Source organism: Aptenodytes forsteri, unplaced genomic scaffold (genome assembly GCF_000699145.1).
Source record: "Aptenodytes forsteri isolate BGI_AS27 unplaced genomic scaffold, ASM69914v1 Scaffold10, whole genome shotgun sequence".
Lineage (NCBI taxonomy): Eukaryota > Metazoa > Chordata > Aves > Sphenisciformes > Spheniscidae > Aptenodytes > Aptenodytes forsteri.
In genome coordinates this window covers 2,874,975-2,894,311 of record NW_008794117.1, presented here as the reverse complement: position 1 = coordinate 2,894,311, position 19,337 = coordinate 2,874,975, and the positions used below count along the sequence as shown (strand labels likewise).

General features: G+C 40.8%; 2 protein-coding genes across 2 annotated transcripts in view; one reads left to right on the top strand and one right to left on the bottom strand.

The window, feature by feature from the left end:
* The window catches only part of FMN2 (formin 2), a 168,708-nt gene extending 160,177 nt beyond the window's left edge, over positions 1–8,531 (top strand). The window contains exons 17-18 of the mRNA XM_019471242.1: positions 7,010–7,091; positions 8,505–8,531. Of these exons, the coding sequence (XP_019326787.1) occupies positions 7,010–7,091; positions 8,505–8,531 (109 nt within the window). The remainder of the gene's footprint in view (positions 1–7,009; positions 7,092–8,504) is intronic.
* A 7,716-nt stretch (positions 8,532–16,247) lies between these two features.
* On the bottom strand, positions 16,248–16,755 carry GREM2 (gremlin 2, DAN family BMP antagonist). The gene has a single exon (XM_009276242.2). The coding sequence runs from the start codon at positions 16,752–16,754 to the stop codon at positions 16,248–16,250; it is 507 nt and encodes a 168-aa protein (XP_009274517.1). The 5' UTR covers position 16,755.
* Between the last annotated feature and the right edge of the window lie 2,582 nt (positions 16,756–19,337).

Below are 19,337 nucleotides of genomic sequence, written 5' to 3'. Positions count from 1 at the left end.
CACTTTGAAAAAAAAAAAAAAAAAAAAAAATTGATGGCAGAAGTCAGGAAATGTATTTAAGTGGGTATATGCATGTTTGCATTTTATTAGAATAATAGCCATCCTTAACAGTTTAATTTTTTTACGTCATTACATTTTCAAGGTGAAATTTTCTTTAATGCTAAAGTCATCATCTTTAAAACGTGTTTCAACACAGTATTTTTTTTTGTATTTATGCACATCTATGTATCTCTGCACAGATAAGAGCAGAATCCCTAGATCACCAAGAATGATTGCCAGATAGAACTGAGTGAAACTGAACACTTCTGAATTGAAATTCTTTCAGAATATTTTGAAATGTGTTGTGGATTTCAGTAAGAACTCTGCAAATGGGAAGGTCTCATTTTCATTTCAGTTGGCCTCAATTTCAGTCGGCCTCGAAGCCTTATTTTAGGCCCGTTTGACATGATGCACACAGAAGAAAATCTGAAATGTATTCCCCAAAGTCTATTCTACGCTGTTGACAGAGGAGGAATCTTATTGAGGGTCCTGCTACAGGTTAGCCTCTGTGTTAAGTGGCCAGATTAAAACATTTTAATTTATTTGTCTTTGGTCCTCTGAGCCAAAGTATGATTAATCGCTGCGTCTTTCAGTCAGCCATTGCCTTGTGGTCCTTGAAGTAACCATGCAAGGAGCTAGCAGGGATGTCAAAATAGTCTAATACATAATCTCTTTGTTGGTAGGCAGAGGTTAGGTTTCATCAGTCAGTTTGATGGGACCAGATACATTATAATGTGCTTCTTATCTGTATAAAGTCTTTGCAATCAGATACTGAATCATATCTGTGTCATCACTTCAACCCTATTGGCGTGAAAGTAAAAGCTCTACATTTTTTACTCTACTTTTATGTTGGGAATTGTAATTTTCCTTTCTGTTTCTTTGCTAAAGAGAAACTCCTTAGCAAAAAATAATTTCAATATTTTAGTAACCGGGTCAAAGAATAAAATAGAGGCACATAGCTCTGGAAGAGTTTTCAAAGAAAGACTTTTAAAGTTTCCTGCTCTTGAAGTCTTAAAGATGTCTGGCACTTGATATTTTTGCTGAGGATTTTTCTTTTCATTTTTATTTGTAAAGGTACTATTATTATTATAAACAAGTTATCTCCAACCCAGACAAACCTACATAAAATATTTTGGCAACACCCCTTCTATTTACCTGATAATAAGCACTTAGTAGTATAAAGAGTATTGGCCTCGTCTTTTTTTATGTTAAAAAATACAGAATATCTGCAGAAAAATGTCTTTTGGGTTTCATGAACTGTACCGTCAAACTGTAAAAGTAATGTCTGTCTGAGTTTATCGTGGAAGTTTTTGTGAGCGACTCTACTATCTAAGGCATATAACCTTCCAGCCTTCTCACTGTGCTTACATTTGTCATGTCGTAGTGCTCGCTAGTGAAGTGTAAGGCTACCAAGCCTAGATGGAGCCAGTAGGAAATGAATCTGTCTGCCACAGATACTTCAGACAAAATTATTAATGTTTAGTGGCAGGAAAGTGGCTCCCCCCTCCTCAATGGACTGAATGATGACAGAAAGTCTCTAAGCCTTGATAAGGTTGTGGCCAGGCTGGCTTTTGGTCTAGAAGGTAGATAAAGATACTCTGTCTTTTGGGCTTGTAAGGATGTCTGGTTTCTTTTTCCTGTGTGTGTGCCAAAGTGTAACTTGCTTATTCATCTTACAGACTGTCTTTAAACTTAATCATAGTTTGTATATGTTTGTCTCACAATAAATATGAGGTAGAAGGAGGTGAAAGTGCTGGAGAAGAGTTTTTATTATGATGGAAATAAGAAACTACTTCCTTTGTTACGGGTGACAATTATTAGACTCTCTGAATCTTATTAAGTAGCAGATTTCGAGACCTTAATTCTTGGGCTCTGTAAGTGACTGGCTGTTCATTTACTTGTAGATTTGGTTTTTTAACTCATCCATGGATTGCCCACTGTTGTACATTCCCTACATGCTTTCTTATTGTTGGGGCTGTTTGGAAGTATATCCTTTCTGAAATAATGCAAGCAATGCTTTAGCTAAATTTAATATTTAGGGAGACATATTTGTCCAGATTCAAGTTATGAACACTCTTATTAAGTATTTATAGAATCTGCCCTGGGCCTGATGTTGGGTCCACTGCTGTTAATACCTCTACTCTTCAGATTACTACAGTGAGAGTTAAGCAACTGTTTGGCTGTCTAGACTGAGAAGACTAGTTTTTGCAGGGTTATGTTCTCATTAAGACAAAATCAAGAAATGATTTGGGAAAAGAAGTAACAGGCAAAAATTGCTAAAGGTAATGCAGCTGATGTTATCTTTCCTATCAAACGGATACTCTCACTTTTACACCAGAATTGACATGAGATGGGACAGGGGTTGATAGCAAATGAACCCGTCAGTTTACTGAAAGAAAGTGAGTTTAGGAAGCAGTTGAAAAGTTTGAAGTGAGATAGTTTGAGCATCAGTCTAGCAAAGAAGCTTAGCACACTGTAAGCTTGCAAATTATTCCCATCACACTAACCAAGTTAACTGTACCACCTGGCTTCTTCAAGAGTGCACCATGTCCCTTGTTACCTCCATCTTACCCACTCTCAGATCATGCCTTGAACATTCGTCCTGCTTCTGAGTATTTGGTTGCACTTGAGAGCAACGGCTCTACAAAGGGACCGAATAGCCTGTATAACAGAAAGTATTAGTAGTGTAGAACTAAATAGTTTAAGTAAAAACAGATCTTCAGAACAATAAATCAATCTATACACATGCTTGCCTTTGCCTAAGGGTCATAATTCTCAGGAACTGGGGAACACCCACCTTCCTCAGACTCTTTTTCCACAGCCTCCCCCGGTGGCAGCCTATCTTTCCACACAGGGCCTGACAATTGAATCCCCACTCCTTTCCTAGGAATGTCTTTTTAACCGTTTCATGCTCTTTGAGCTCTTTGTGCTCTGCATTGGCAGAGCAGCAGTGTCACTTTGGCCTGGAGCCTGGAAGTATGTAATTGTCTGCAATTGCTTCCTCTTTTGTGACTGTTGGGAGGCTCACAGATTCATAGCTCTTGTGTTGTTTTCTCCAAATATCCTCATCCCTCCTCCCAGTATTGAATTAGATCCATTATTTTCTTCATGAAGCTCTAACAATTCACCATAGTTGAATAGTTAACCCAGTCTTCCTGATACAACCACTAGCGTTCATACAATTTTTGCACCTTTTGGTCTTAGGTTATTATCTTGCACCTCCACGCTGATCAGGGTCTCACTGAAGTCGGTGGGAAGTAGTGCAGGAAAAGCCTGAGCAGGAGGAAGGTATGCAGGAATTTGCCACTGTGAGAAATATGACTTGAACCAGGCATGAGTTGACAGAAGCAAGGTGGTTTTGCCTAAAGCTTGTTAGTTTCATGGATGGGAAGATGAAGAATCATTCAGTGCCAGTAGAGAAAAACAAAGAAGTTGACAAAAAATTGCCAGTGGCAATTAAAAGTTATTTTCCAACGGAATTAAGACTATTGCCCTTACTTCAAAGGTAACCTTTTATCTGCTTTTCTAGATTTTGCAGTTTAAATGGTACTGAGGTTCATACCAAAACACATCCTTTTGCTCTTTCAGAAGGATTAGGTTATTTTAATTTTACATTTAATAAAATCCTAATTTAGTTGAATGATCAGTCTTCAGAAGCTACACTTGCACACTGTAGAAATTGATACCAGCTCTGCTGGTTTATGATTTAGCACTGCGGAAGGCTAATGATTGCCTTTGTCTCCATATTTCACCGGTCTGCCTACTTTTCTTTTATAAATATAGCTGTAGATTTATACAGTTCTCCGTGCTTCCACTTTTAACATGGACATAAACTAAGCCTCCTAGCAATGAGCCTTTGGTGTGCTATCTTTACATTTCAAAGGACATTTCTTGCTGAAGAAGCATACGTACGGGTCATATTGGCTTCACTGAGGCTCTATCCAATCACTTGAATCTTCCTGCACAGAGAGCAGGATGGGGGCCAAGAGACAGCGAGCTGTCCCAAACCCACACAGTGAGTCAGTGATATGGTTGGAACTGGAACTGAGCGGCTGCTAGCTCTCAGCTTTGTCTTAGTGCATTAGGGAGTAATGCTTCTCATCTTCTGCATTCCCGTCGGTATGAATAAATAGGCTCAAACTCCAAGGAATTTCACAAAAGCTCCCAAAAACTTGAGGACCGCAACCATACTAGTGAGACCAGAACCTCTTACATAATCCTAGAAAAATGGGTAGCACAAGCTTAAGGTTGTCATTTATCATTCTGGAGGTTGTGGGTCATTTTTTTCAAGCGCAGTCTAAGGGACACAGAAGTTCTGACTTCCTCCCTTACAGAGTGGTGGTGTTATTAGCATTTTGCTGTTTCAGGCGGAGACAGCCTTTCTCCAAATAGCTATTTCTCTAATAGAAGCAGAACATTTAGAGATGTTACGCTAACAGTGACACTTAACGGGACCTGCTTTTTAGAAAATAACCCCTATCACTGTGTTATCAATGGTTCCATTCCGTATGAGGATTTTTGTTTTGAATTAACGTGAGACCCACAGAGAGCTGTGCTGTCTTATGAGCTGGTGTGTTAGGCAAGCAGTGGGTAAACTGTCCTGGAAGGGGGATATTTAGATGGGACAAAGACTGGAACTAAAGATTCCCTGACATTTCCTGAGAATAACATCTGGATCTGTGTGAACTGGTTTGGTAAATATTTTTGTATGTTACATATGCTGCCATTTGCATGATAAGTAGTCTGAATACCTGCATATATTACATTGCTTCTATAAAACAGTCATTTTGATAACCTCAGTAGTACTTGTACAGTCCCCAGGATTTGATACTAATTTACTCCCAAGTAACATTTCATTTTCTTATTTCAATGATGTCTACCAGTGAAGGGAGCCAGCTATAGTTGTATTTGAAAAAAAGGAAATTATATGATAGACGTGCTATTTTATATCTGACTTTGTAAGAGTGGCTTTTGATGGGTTGGAATGAGTCTGACTGTTTGGAAAAGATCATGGGAAGATCAATGTCACAGATACTTTTCCTCCTTCAGATGCGAGTAGACATGAAGCAGAAGAAAAGGTGGTGGTTTAGGGAGAAGAAAATGTCTTTGAATTTTACTGCATTCTGTATCATTCCCATAAGCTTCTATTTAAAGCTATCACCACATTTTGGCTGCCACTTTTACTGAATCTATTTAAATATGTTTTAAAGGTGAATTACTTGGGTGTTTGACAGTTTTGTTCTATATTATGCTGCAGCAATCTATCTGATTTGCAGTCAGATAGAAAGTGTTACAGCTTGAAAGTAATAGGTTTCAAAGCCTTTTTTTCCACCACCTGTGCATGTAAAAGTCTTCCTACGTTAATAAAATATAAGGCCGTCAAATGAAGAGAGCAGCTTGTTGGAAGTGCTGGAAAAGAACTGACGTTTAAATTAATTTTTGAAAGTATAAATTTGAAACTTATGAAAAGAACGAGGTGTGTCTGGTGAAGTTGGATAAAGGAGAGATGAATGCGAAGGCGGTTTTTTTAATGTGCTTAGCAGACCCAGCTGGAGTCTTATTTTCAAAATCTGGCCCTTACCACACACACAAAAAATATTTAAAAATAACAGTAACACAAAGTCTGATTCTCACATTGCCCTGTGTAGCCTTGGTGAAATAGCAGACATGCAAGTGGTCTGGAGATGAACTGCAAGGAACCAGCCAAAGATATGTCATTTCTTCAATATCATTTTACTGTTGTTTCTTTTTTGCACTGTTGGATAATGATGAAAAGGCAGAGTAAGTGTCATCTAAAGTCTATATTGTTGGCAAGAGCAAGCCAATATAGGATTTACATTTTTATTTTCCACTTTCTTATTTATAAATAACATTCTCATCTCTCATAAAAAAAAAAAAATTACACGTCTCTCATCATTTAATGCCATCATATAGAAAGGGTTTATGTAAGTCTTTGAAGCTCAGAGAATTCATAACTTAAATCTGTATTATCAGTGTTTCAGTAATCACATATGTTTGTAAGGTTGATCTACAAAATGAGTAAAAACGGTAAAGAAACATTTTACAGTGTGCCATTGAACCCAGCAGACTGATTCCGGCAGGCTCCCAGTCTGAGTATAGCCCTCTGCCTTTCACAGTTTGTTCCCTATCTGTGTGACAAAAAGGATGTTTATCTCATCAAAAATGTGGCATTTGGTGGCATTTCACAAGGCCCTAATTTGGTACCATTCACCAAGTCAGGAAGCACTAAGAAGTGGACCCTCACTTCTGGAACCTGCTCCTCTCTTTCCATCCAAGCAGCCCAAGTGCATTCATCCCCTGTGGTCATGTAAGCCTTGCTGCTCACCCTCAGCTTTGGAAAGAGAGAGGTGTCCGCAGTGACGTGCACCACCTTGGTTGTAAACATCATGTTGCATGTTCCATGGCAATTTTTCATTTTTATTTTAAGTTAGAGAGTGAAAAATGAAAACTTAGGTTAAGATATTTTGCCATTTTAAATACAAACAAAATTGGGGGAAAGGGAAGATAGCTTGTTGAGAAACTTTGTTTAAACTGTAGTTGAAGTACTGAGGTCGGGAATGGATGAAGAATGATTTTTAAACAGTCATAAAAAGAAAAGGAGCTTTCTTAGCAGTGTTTGGTATGAATGCTCTGAAAGGTAAACTTCATGTCATCCAGTGTACTTTAAATCCTGATACATTTGAATCTTCAACTACAGTAAGCACTGATTGCTTTTGTAACTAGAATTGATTATGCCATTGACTATGCCTGTCCTTGTAAGTGCCAGAGTCTGATGGTATGGCAACAGCCACAGAGTGCAAGTGCTATTTTGTGGAGCGTGCTAATGAAAATATGGGGCATAAAGTTATCCACTTGTGCCCTCAGGCCTAAATTTGTAAGTTATATACTGCACTGTCTTTGGACTTGGTTTTGGTCTACAGGAATATTTATAAATTTTGTGTCTCTTCAGAGTTAAAGAAGCAGAGGAAGTCTGCAGGCAGAAAAAGGGGAAGTCGTTATACAATATAAGACCAAAACATGACTCTGGAATTGTAAGTAAAAATTGTAGCAATACTTCTGTTCCCATCACTCGTTCTACCTTTTTCTCTTTGCATTTTGTAGGTATGTTATTCTTGGTGTACTTTTTTGTTCTGGGTTGGGTTTGTTTGGTTTTTTTAATGTTTAACATTTTCATAGAAGGTGTTAGATTAACAAACTTGAATGCTGTCTATGAATATTACTCCACAAAATAGATGTAGCACAAGCAAGAGCAGTGTATTATTGCCGCACCCTGCCAATCTGTCTGCATCCCAGTCTTGGTGTGGGATGCACCTAGAAAGGCAGTTCCAGTCTTCAAGCTTACTCAGTCTGTGTTCGCTCTCTTTTCTACAGTTACAAAATATGAGGAAGAATTGTGATAGGTACACGTTTTTCAGGTTGGATCCCTGTACCAAGCACTAGTGGCTTCTGTTCCACTGATCTGGATTTGTTTGGAATAGAAACTCTAGAAAAAGATAATACTGTGCTCTCACCATTCTTCTGAAAACAGATAAATGACTTTAATAGTAGAGGAGTAATTCTAGTCATTCAATGAAACTTTTCCACTATGATTGCCTAAGCCTTACTAGGATCATGACTGATTTTACAGAAGATGAATATTCCTCTAGTGAAAAACTAATCTGGCACCTCACATTAAAATTATACCTGTAGCAACTGGCCACCAATTATATTTGTAAAATATTATAACAGAAGATTTTTTCATGTGTCCGTGTCCCTGCCTGTCCCCTCCTCAGGCATGATTTAATTCTTTTGTGCTTTGTAGCCATGACTATGTTACTGTGAAACAACCTTGAAATGGAACAGGTGGTAATTTACTGTATTCTAACTAACATAATCTGACACAGGAAGAAATAGTATTGCATTTATTGTTTCTTATTCTGAATATTTAGGAAGAGTTGGCTGTGGTTAGTGCCACAAGAAATGTAAGTGGAGTAACAGCTTGGTTAAGAATGATAAACTAGATTCTATTTTATCAATTTTATTTGAAAACAGATCAAGATGTTATTTAAAAAAAAAAGAAACAACACAAACTAACATGGATTTGGATTTTTCCATCTCACCTATATCTTGCCGTACGTAAAGACACTGAGAGTTTGTTTGTTTGTTTTTTTAAGAAATAACTATAGGCTTAATTATTCCTGTATCATTACAATCATTATTTCACTGAAACTGGGACTTCCAGTGCTACTGAAAATTTGATAGAGTGAAAAGGAAAGTAAACAAAAATATTTCACAAGCAGTGTGCAGCTGCAGTCTACTTCAGTTCTAGCTTCAAAGGCAATCTATTTGTGAAGTCAATTCTGCAGTAAGTATAATTGAACATTAGCCTGTGTATTTCTGTGCTTTTCATATTTGTGTGGGGTGGTTTCAATTTTCTGGGTTTTTTTATTTATTTTATTTTTCAGAAAGCAAAGATAAGTATGAAAATCTGAGAGAAGAAAAGCAAAAGCCATTGTTACCTGGTTACCAAAACTCAACATGCCTGTGGGTGGGAGTGAGGGGGAAGGAAACTACGTCACCTTGATCATTTGCTTTCTTGATCTTTTTGAATTTGCTTTTTGTTCTCTAGAGTTTTCCACCAATTGATGTGTTATTGTACATTCATTTACGAATGTAATCACTTTAATGGAGTGCCCAGCAATAGACTAGGTATGGACTTGAAACACCTTCCCTGTACTCTGTATCTCCTTTGCCACTCAAAAATGATGTTTTGTAAAGTGTATGGTATATTGCAAATAGGCCAAGTCAGCATGCATAAAAAGTGGCATCTGCATCAGTTCTGAACATGCTGAAAATTGCATTAAGTTGAACTTCATAAGAATGCTACTCGATACAGTAAAACATTTCCATTCCTACTGGCAACATCTGTCTAACACAAATACTTCATGGCAGTGCACTTAGATTAGGGAAAGAAATGTTACTCCTAGTGAATTGTTTGTATCCGTTTCATGTTGGCATTTGTAGTTTGTATTTTGAATCGTTAAGTGCTGTTTATACAGTATAATCAATGCTTTCCCAACTTGTTTGGTTGCCCTCCATGACTAAATATTTGTGGAACAAGATGTTTACTGTAACTATCTTTAAAATCGATAAGGCAGCATACTTTTACTTCATCTTTTGCCAGATAGTGAATGCCAGGTGGTATGGGGGTCAGAAATCCAGCATTAAAAAAAAGAAAAAGAAAGAAAAAAAGAGTAAGTGAAAAGCAGGAAAATACAGAAAAGCACAGAAGTATGATGGAGAGTATGAGAGAGATTTGGCTATTATAGTTTGTTAATATATAAAGCAGCTAATACTTTTACATGAACTTTAGAAGGTATAATATAGTTTTAACTGCTGATCACTTAAGTCAGACAGGCTTTTGGCCACATGTACATGACTTCCCTTTTGGAATTAGCTTTACAGTTAATTTAAAACTCCTTTAGAGAGCCATTAAAAGATGCACATGGGGATTGACATTTATGGAAGACAGTAGCCAATTCTAGTGACAGAACATAGACTACCAACTAATTGACATCAATTTCACACTTAACAGAATTGCAGACTTTTCCTCCAGGCTTTCAGTGTCCCCGACTAGGAGGTTAATGATTGAAATCTATGACTTAGGGCTTCCATTTTAGACCACATGCTTAATTCCTGTTTGCAATCCAGAATTTTCTATATCAGTTTTGGTCTGCTCAACTGATAACAACCCCTTCCTCCAGTCCTAATATAAGAGCCCCAAACCAATCGGCCTGATCGATAACGTTTTTCTTTCAAAGCGCACTTTTCCTGAAAGCAGACTGTGCGTGCAACTGAATTGGACGCACATGCTCAGAGCCTTGGAGCCTGAAAGACACTGTGGTAAGGCAAATGAGCTCTAACCTGCTGGGTTGGGTTATTCCCTGTCTAATCTAGCGCATCAAGAGACATTCCTAGCTGTCCGGAGGCTAATATACCCTACGGGGTGTCACAAAAGGAAGTGCGCGCAATATGACCTCAGGAATCTGTTATTCTTCACATATACCAAGCACTAGAAAAGATGTTTTTTTCACTATGTGAAAAGCAAGTCTCCTGTTGCTGACAAACCTATGTGAAAATCTGTACTTGTAATAATTTCTGGCAGGGATATAAATTACCAAGAATGGAGTTCTAAAATTTTGTGTTGATGGGAGTAACATTACTATTTGGGGAAGTAAAAAGAAGAGATTATTTGCTGTTACAACTGACTTATGGAAAAAACTTTAAAAAATAAAGCTATTTTAATGGCACTGATTCAAATCCATGTTTGTATTTATGTAAACAATAGTCTTTTCCTCTTGACTTTGCTCCTAAGTGCAAGGATACAGTAGCATGTTTTCATTTGTAGCCTTCCTGTTCCCTTCAGTACCTACAGTATGTATATTACTATACTAAATGAAATAATAGATCATCTAACAAAGATCACTATGTGCAATACTGTATTTAGTGTTTCTATTTCAATTTTTTTAGAATGTTAATTTATATGAAAATAAAAGGAATAATAATGAAATAACTGCCTTCTCTCTTCACTGTCAGGCTATGCTGTAGTTTGCTAGCAACGGTTTGCTCCCTAAGCACCGCATTCCATTCAGGCTCCTGTGATCAAGGAAAAAGCTTTGTGAAGGGATCGGTGGAAACGGGGCTTCTCTTTCCTTGCCTTTTGGAAGCATAGTGACAGTAATTCCCAGTTCTGCAGATATATTACCTTTTCCCCAGGTGGTGGTAGTGAGGAGCTTCAGAGTCCTTTACCCAATCAGACTATGCATCACTCACTTCTCTGGCTTGTGCATGCCTTCCAGAGTACATTTGGCTCAGGTTTGTAACCTGTTCCTACCGACACTGCCTATGTAACAGTCTCCAGAAATTGCCATTAGGGCGAAAACATGCATTACAAGTATTATCTGCATATTATAATGTAGTTTTATATATATATATATATGTTTTATATCATTAAAGTGTTGTCCAGCAACCTGGTAGGACTGTCACATGCATACATACTACCCTTTTCACTGGATCTGCAGCGTGGATGCTAAAAGTTATTTGCAAACCTCTCTCTGAAGAACAGCGTCAAAGGCTGACAGCAGCTGGTGGTACCATGTTACGATCTTAAGAGACAAGCTGCTACACAGATTTTTCTCTTTCATTTTACTCAGGCCCAACCGGTTTGGGTGAACATGCCTCTCTTTTATACAGCTTCTCGCCAGCCTGTTTTCAAACTTCCATACAAAGTAAAGTAGCCCACTATGTGCAGCACCAAAGTTGACCCACAGCACTGCCAGAGTGGATTCCCAGCATAAGTTTCACCACTGCTCTTTTTTTTTTTCAGTGGCACACTCAGCTTTTTACAGAATTCTGGACTAATGTTCTTTTGGTTTTTTGTTTGGGTGTGTTTTAAAGAGGTCGAACACCCCAGTGGTCCCCTCTCCCCCCATTTACTGCAACATCAAGCATACTACACTTTGAGTTGGCTGTAGTCCTACAAGAGTTCTCACAGTCAAAATTCTCAGCCTTGTTGATCACCAACACCACATCTCACTCACCGTTACCTAAACAAATGCAGCAGCTAAATAAGGACTTTCATACCTGAGCAGCAGATGTGACTTATTGAGAATAACAGCCTGTTTTTGTTATGAGGAGCTAAGAAGATTCATGTTGTTTTGCTTGCAAATTAAAGCCTTTCAGAAGCATGGTACTTTGTCACGTCATGACACAGTAGTGGTTAGCTTTTTTTGTAGCACCTTTCATCACTCCAAAGCACTTCCAAAACTTAGTTAAGTATTAACCAACAGCGGCAGTGGGAATACAGTTAGTGACATCTTCCATAGACTGACGTTTTTTATTGCCCAATTTTTCAGTGATCAGCTTAAAAAGTTGGAAGCAGTTATTAATTTTATTAAGAGAAGATACAGCAAGTCTTTGCATTGCCATTATTTTGTTGCATACTCCAGGTTAATAAGCAAAGCCGAGTTTGTTCCAAGTCCGTTATATCATTTACTTAAGTTACACCAATTTTAAACTGCTATGGACAGAATAAGTGAAAACTGATGGAGTTGAGTTTTTCTGAAGATAGTTTGAACAGGTCAGCAAAGGAGGGAGGCAGAAAACCATACCCCACACCATTCAGGTCTGCCACCCATCAATCAACAGAACAGGTTTTCCAAGCCATTCTCTTGCTTACGACAGACCCATCTGTACCTCTGCTGTACCTGACATTCATCCAACCTACTTGTAAAGGCATCCAGTGGTAAGTCCATTGCCTCAAAAAGATGGTGTCTTTCTGAAGATAAAGGGTCCCCATTGAGTGAGCGCTGTTTTTCTCTTTTATTCCCAGCTGCAGCTCAAATTTAAGCTCTTAGAAACTTATTTGTCACTCACCCCAAATTGGGGCCCTGCCAATGTGGCAGTTCCATGGTGGCAGAGTTTAAAATTTACTGTCCCCATCCTTCCCCTCTCCCACAATACCACTCCAAGAAATACTGGATCTATCTGACCTAAAGCTTTTTTCATCTACCCCGAGAGATGTGCCTCGCTCTTGGATTGCTTCCACAAGGGGGAGTTTTTTGGATTACAGCGTATGCCTCTGGTATGGTGGTTCAGCCGTCGGGCAGCAAGAGGCTGGGAGAGCTGGAGTCTAGGCTGTACCACAAACAGTAGAGGTTCGGATGGGTGGGTGGGTGCTGGGCAATGAAGCTACCTGCAAAGCAGGAGAGTGGCTAAGGGACAGGTGGAAATGAGAGAGGGGCGTTGGAGGAGATGGCTGCCTGAGCTCCTTTTGAGCCGATTGACAGAGGCACTTGTGAGTTTTGAGGTCAGAGGGCCCTGACCATGCTTAGGTAGCTAAAGCACAGTAAAACAGTAATTCTCAAAACCAACAGCTACTAAAAAAAAAAAAAAACCCACGTCCCCAAACCCATTAAATTGTTGAACTGTGAGAGGATTTGGGCAAGAGATGGGGAAGGGAAGAGAGCAAAGGGTTCCTGCAGGTGTCAGTTATAGTCCCATAAAGGACATAGCCCTCCCTTGCTAGTTGTGGTCTAGGTGCTCCTGCTTCTTTCAAAACCCATGACAGGCATCTCTTCTGGTCACGTGGAGGCTCATTCCTCAGTGTGAGAACTCCCCTTCCTCACTGGAGTTTTCCTTCAAGATTATTTTGCAACTATCTCTTCTCTGGGTTGGAAAGAAAAGAAAGAAAAAACCCCAAAACACTACCCTACCTTTGGAGAGACATACAGTGTACTCAGTCAAGAGCTGACAGCAACCACTAAAGCTCACCTGTATCTTAAGACATACTTCTTTTTTTTTTCCCCTATGAGTAGTTTGGTGCCTGTTACATAAGGATCTAGCTATATTTCAAGCAAAACCACTTAGGTCAGGGTAATAGTTACTTCTCTTACCGCAAATGATGCCAGCAGTTTAGCCAGTGGTGGAGCTTTGGTTGTCTTCTTGTCAGTTAACCAAAAAAACCAGAATTTGCGCATGCAGAATCAACTCCAGAATCTAGGATTAGTGCAATTTATTTTTCCCTCTTGCCTTGCAGGTACTTTTGAGGGGGGGTGGGGGACAAGGCAAGAAGTAGGTAGTAGGTTTTCCCAAGCTGTCAGAGTGAGCCACCATTTACCTGTATCTGGTAGGGTCAAAAGGAAGCCGGAGAATATACTGATTAGAGAGCAGTTGGACACAAGGTGTTGAAGCAAAGCCCGTACACCTGGATGCCATATAACCCTAGAGTAGCTTTATTATTTAATCTATAATTTAATAGTAGACCTATAAAATAATTACATTATACTTAAAGCATTTCTTCATTTTTTGTTTTCATTTATAAAACAAGAATTAAATACAGTTTTAACCATTACAAGCTCAACTCAGTTTTTACATAAACACAGCTCCTAGAAGGAGCTTTAAGCTGCAGCATATTCATATTGCAAACTGGTGAAAAACCCAGGCAGGGCATAGCTTAAAGATTCTTGCACATTTTTCTTAACTGAAGTTACTAGGGTGCTTTTCTCTCTCCAGTCCAAAACGCCCGACTTTCGGTTCATTTCTTTCAAGTGGAGACTGAGATCCCTGGAGTCTTAGTAGACTACAGTCATTGCCACCTTAGTTACTAGTTACTAGGGTGCTTTTCTCTCTCCAGTCCAAAACGCCCGACTTTCGGTTCTCAAGTGGAGAGGCCCCCCCCCCCCCCCCCGCCCCCCTCAAGCCCCGACTGAATGGTGCCCATTCGGTGGCTGGCACGACGCTGGCAGCGCAGCAGGGACAGCCTCTAAAGCAATCCCTGCGCGAGGAGTCTCCCTGTGCACTTCTTACATGCTGAAAGATCACAGCAGAAAAGCCGTGGCCGTTCACGTAATAGGGCTAACAGACCCGACCAACCTCATCCTGCCTGTGCCAATCCCCGTAAACCGCTTGGTGAGCTCTGGTGGAGCTCAGTCCTGAAAGCCTCTTAGAGCAGCCTGTCTCACATAATAGAGACCTGTGGCACTGAACCCCTGGCTGGTGAGAGTGCTAAACACATTAACCCCTTGAAGTGGCTGCATGTGAAGCGGCTGGCGGGAAAGGGCTCCCACAGCAATCTGGTTTCACTAGATGCAGATGCTGAACTGTGAGACATGCATCAGGGAGTCGGCGTGTCATTTTTAATTTGTGAGCTTCAGACAATTGAGCACACACGGGCTTTGGTTTGGGGGAAGGGGCTGGTTTGTTTTGAGACATAGGATTTTAATGCAGCTGGGACTAATACAGATCAGGACTGTAACAAACGGGATATACAGGACATGCTAAACTCCATCAACTGAATAACAACATAGTATGATTTAAAGTGAACTGCAAGTGTTCACCAACACTGATTATGTAGGACTCAAAAACTGAGTGGACCACCAGTACTGTAGCAATTACAACTTGCTCTCTCCCTGCTCCTACAGCTGTGACCCATTCCAGCGGCACTGTCTGATGGGTTTGTCCTTTAACACTAACACATTAAAATGGTTTCCAATCATGGGAGAGACACCACTCCCAAAACCTGATGACACTGATGCAGCTTTTGTATTCAGTCCAGCAACGACCAGATTTTGTCCTTTGTGCGACAGTGCTTTTATACCTTAAGGGAAACATCGTTCCCTTAAATTTTCTCAGCTCTTCTCCCACCACCCTCCCACCTTCCCCGATCTGAGCAGGCATAAATATAAGGTCATAAATGGATGTTGTCCTTTTTGGAGTAAGAAACACACACATATCTAACACACAAAAACCTACTGAAAGCCTAGTTAAACCATGTCCATTTTAAGCCAGGCAGCTGACCTAGCAACCGAGTCTCTTACTCAACATATTTTAATCTCTGGCATATTCTGCCACAAGAAAAATATACATGGCTAGGTCTATAATACTTTAAACAGCTGTTTACTATAGCTAGGTTACAAAATAAACACTGCTGCAGAGACCACGTGTTCGATACACTCTAACCACAACAGCATCAGAACCCACCCTCAGTCTGCTCTGTGGTCACGGTGGCTGACCCAGCGCCTCGCCCTCTCCCCCTTGCTTCTTATCTGCCGTTCAGACAAGAAGACCGGAACCGTTTGTCATTGCACAATTAAAGTTGTCTTAAGGAGATGAGCCTCATCGGAGAGTCTCACTTGCTTTTCGCACGTTACTCCTCATTACTCTCCCTCATCTGCGTCCCCCAGTCCTGGGCAGCACCCCAGCACTTCCAAGTGGGAGCAGCAAGCTCCAGACCAAAGCACGGGGAAGGCGTTCTCTTCTTGTGGAGGGGACTGGAGTGTAGGGCAGAGGGCTTTACTCCACACAGTGGAAACATTTAACGCTGGATTCAGCCAACTAGTCACTTAGACGATCAATCCCAACTTCTGGGAGCCTGCTCCACTCCAGAAGATTCAACCACCAGATAATATTGGAAATACAAGGAAACTTTATGGTGAAGTGCCTAACACAGCCCATTAAAAAGCAGTATTCCAGTAGGCAAGCGACAAGGAGCCTTTCCTTGCTGGAGAGATGCCTCCTGAAAGAAAACAAAACACAAAAAAAGGAAAAGAAGAAACAAACCAACAAAATGGACAGTCTGCTCAGTGGGAGAGGAGAGGCAGCAGTAAATCTGATGGGAGCAACACCAAGCAGTAGCTACATGCCTGCTCTCACAGTTTGCCTGAGTTGTTAAGATTCACAGACATGCACCGGCACTGCTTGACCTTCTGAATTTTCTTGAGTCGGAAAGGTGGGTCCAGCTCAGGGCACTCCAGCTGCACGGTCGAAGAGGTGACCTTGTGCGGCTTGCAGAAAGCACAGGACTGGAAGGACTCCTCCTCCTTTTTCACGTGCCGTGGTATGTAGAAGGAGTTGCACTGCCCATAGCAAAAGCGGTTGATGATGGTGCGGCTTATGCAGCCCTCCTCACTGACAGTCTGCCGCAGGGGCTGCGTCTTGCACCAGTCGCTCTTGAGGTACTTCCTTTCGGTGACCACGAGGGCCTCCTGGCTGGAGGCCAGCACCTCCTTATTCAGCTGCTGCCTCCGCTCCGAGTGGTTGCTGCTGCTGTCTTTGTAAGGGGAGGGAATGGCGCCTGCAGGACGGTTTTTCCTGGTGTCTGTTACTCGAACCAGCGCTGCCATCAGAAAAACGGACAAGGCAAATTTCCAAATCATCCTGTAACGGCAACACAAGTAGCTGTTAGGAGAGACACATTTTCAAACCACAGAATTGTAATGGAGTTGAACTTCAGGCATGCTTTTAGAAGAAGCGGAGATCTTACCGCCTTCGTAATTCCACCACTTTTCCTAGGAGATTAGCTCTACTCTAGGGTGATTATTTATCACGAAGAGGCCAGGCCCTCCCGCCCAAGCTCTCCAACTACTCTTTTTTCTCCATAGGGACACTGCTGCTTTGATCGCTGAAGCAGTGATTTTACAGAAGCTTCAGCCAGAAAGGTTTCCTCCTTCTCTGTGAAATCCTGGGCCAAACAGCTGGGCAAACTCCTGGCTAGTGAAGCCTCAGGACACTCCTGCCAATACTGTGACAGCTGATTTGGGGATGGCGGGGCAAGGGGAAGGGAATACCAGGTTACACAAGATGAAATCCCATCTTCCTCTCCAGCCCCCGAGTCCCTGCCCAGCCTCGTTCCACACAGAAGTAGCGAGAGGTGTCCAAAAGCGTATTTTTATTATTTTAAATTGCTTCTAAAGTTTCTTGGGGCTTTTATGGCACTTACAGGCTTGCATTTGTTGCCTTTGTGGGAGGCCGAAAACTTGATGGATTTATTCTTGCAGCAAGAGGAAATGCTTAAACACAACTTTGAGGACTTCATTACTGCAACGCCTCTTAGGCAAATGGTTTGAAAAGGTTTGTAAACAGGAGAGAATTCAATATTTATTTTAGATGTTAAGGAACAGGGTAGAGCATAAGCCAGTTGCTAAGTGAAAATAGTCAGCCAGTTGGCAAAATTTTTTTTTTCCTATGGTTTTCTATTAGGATTTCTCGTTCTGTGGAGCATCTCTTACCAGCTCTTGGATTTTCATCAACCACTTGTCCAATTCATTTTAGTAATGCGTCTCGATGCGCTTCCAGGATATCAGAATAGACGTACTAAATTTCCTCATAAAGTCAATGCTCACCAGTGAACTGCCACAACTCATTTGACAGTTCATTTCACGTCGTTCTCCCTGGCAAGGGAGAACAGAGGGTCTCTAGGGTGCCAGAAGTGAGTGCAGCCCAGAAGCTTCCCATTCGGAGGCAAGGACGCTTGAAGTCTTTCTGAAAGTCCTCTGCTCGCCTTTGTTCTTAATGGACTGTATTTTTACAATAGCGTACAGATGAAAGACCCATCCCTCTCTTCCCAGTAAAGCTTCAGATCCTTCCAAGTAATGATTTTTTTTTTTCCCTTTAGAGTAATGCCAAGACAAAAAATGCCAACACACCAGTAAATATAGATATGTCTAAGACTATAGACACTTGAGATGTTGCATAGGTACTCCTAACATGAAAACATGCCATTTTCCAAACAAAGACAGCAACAGATCAAAAAAGTGTTTGTGGCAACGGTGCAAGAGAAGATGACAACAGCAATAACAAATAATTCTCACCTAACAAAGCAGACCTGACGTATTTAACCCCTAGATAAAGAGAAGGAACTACTGTAGCACACTAGACGAGACAACATCCTTTTAGGTGATTTTTCTAAGTTTACGAGATCTTGGTGTCAAACTTTGACTAAATTTCTAAGCAGAGAAGTTTGAAGTGCTGAAGGAAAGAAAAGTGCTAATCCTATAGCTGTGAACGGAGGATGTTCTGATGCAGAGTTACATTTCACCAGATTGTGTGCTTGAAACAGAACCACCTTTAAATGGAAACCAGTATTTCTAAACCCCAAATAAACTCATTCATCTGCACCCATGCCAGCTGCCCTCTGACACCCATTGTAGCCATGGGTACTTTAAATCAGTGGCCTATTTTCACACTGCTTAGCAGTCAGCACACAAGTCCAGAAGTTTTGTCCAGAGTCTTTAAATGAAGCAAGACTAGACTTGGCTTTGCTCGCAGGTATTGTCGCCAAGACCATTGGATGTCAATCCACACAGCCAGGCCAAAACCTAATCAGGTAATTAGTTTCAGTTGAATATAGTGTTCCACGCTTCCTTTCAAACTGTTCTCATGTTATTCTGCACTGATGGCTGCATTTCAGTAGTAGATAAACCAACTGATCCCCACTGCTTTGTGTTTTATATAGAAAAGGGGAGGAACAACCCCAGGAGTTACAAGCCTACGTCTTCTAGAAAAAGACAGAGATGAGCTCTCCACAAGATGCCTTATGCCAACACTCCTCAGGCGTACTCTTCCACTCTTCTCTTGAAACGCAAGCCCACAAAGCAATTGTGACAACTCTACTGTCCTTCAGGGAGGGAGTTTGGCCCTTTTCAGCAGGGATATTGCCTCTCCAGTCTCATTTCTCTGATCCTGGCGGGGAAAAGGATGGTACAGGTCCAGAGGCACATCAGGAGGTGAGACGCACTCTTTTCCCCATCCCTTCCTCTCTTCTTTGGGAAACCGCCCTTTCTCATCACAAAATGCAAGTTGAAACCGTTTCCCTTTCGGGTCAAGGATGGGGTCAAGTAGAAATCCTATGTAGGAATTCAGGAAAGTTGACAGAGAGCTAACAACTCAAGGTCTACAATATAGAGAAATATTATAGTAGCTTTCTAATTACTGAAATAGTTTTATGTAGGCATGGAGAG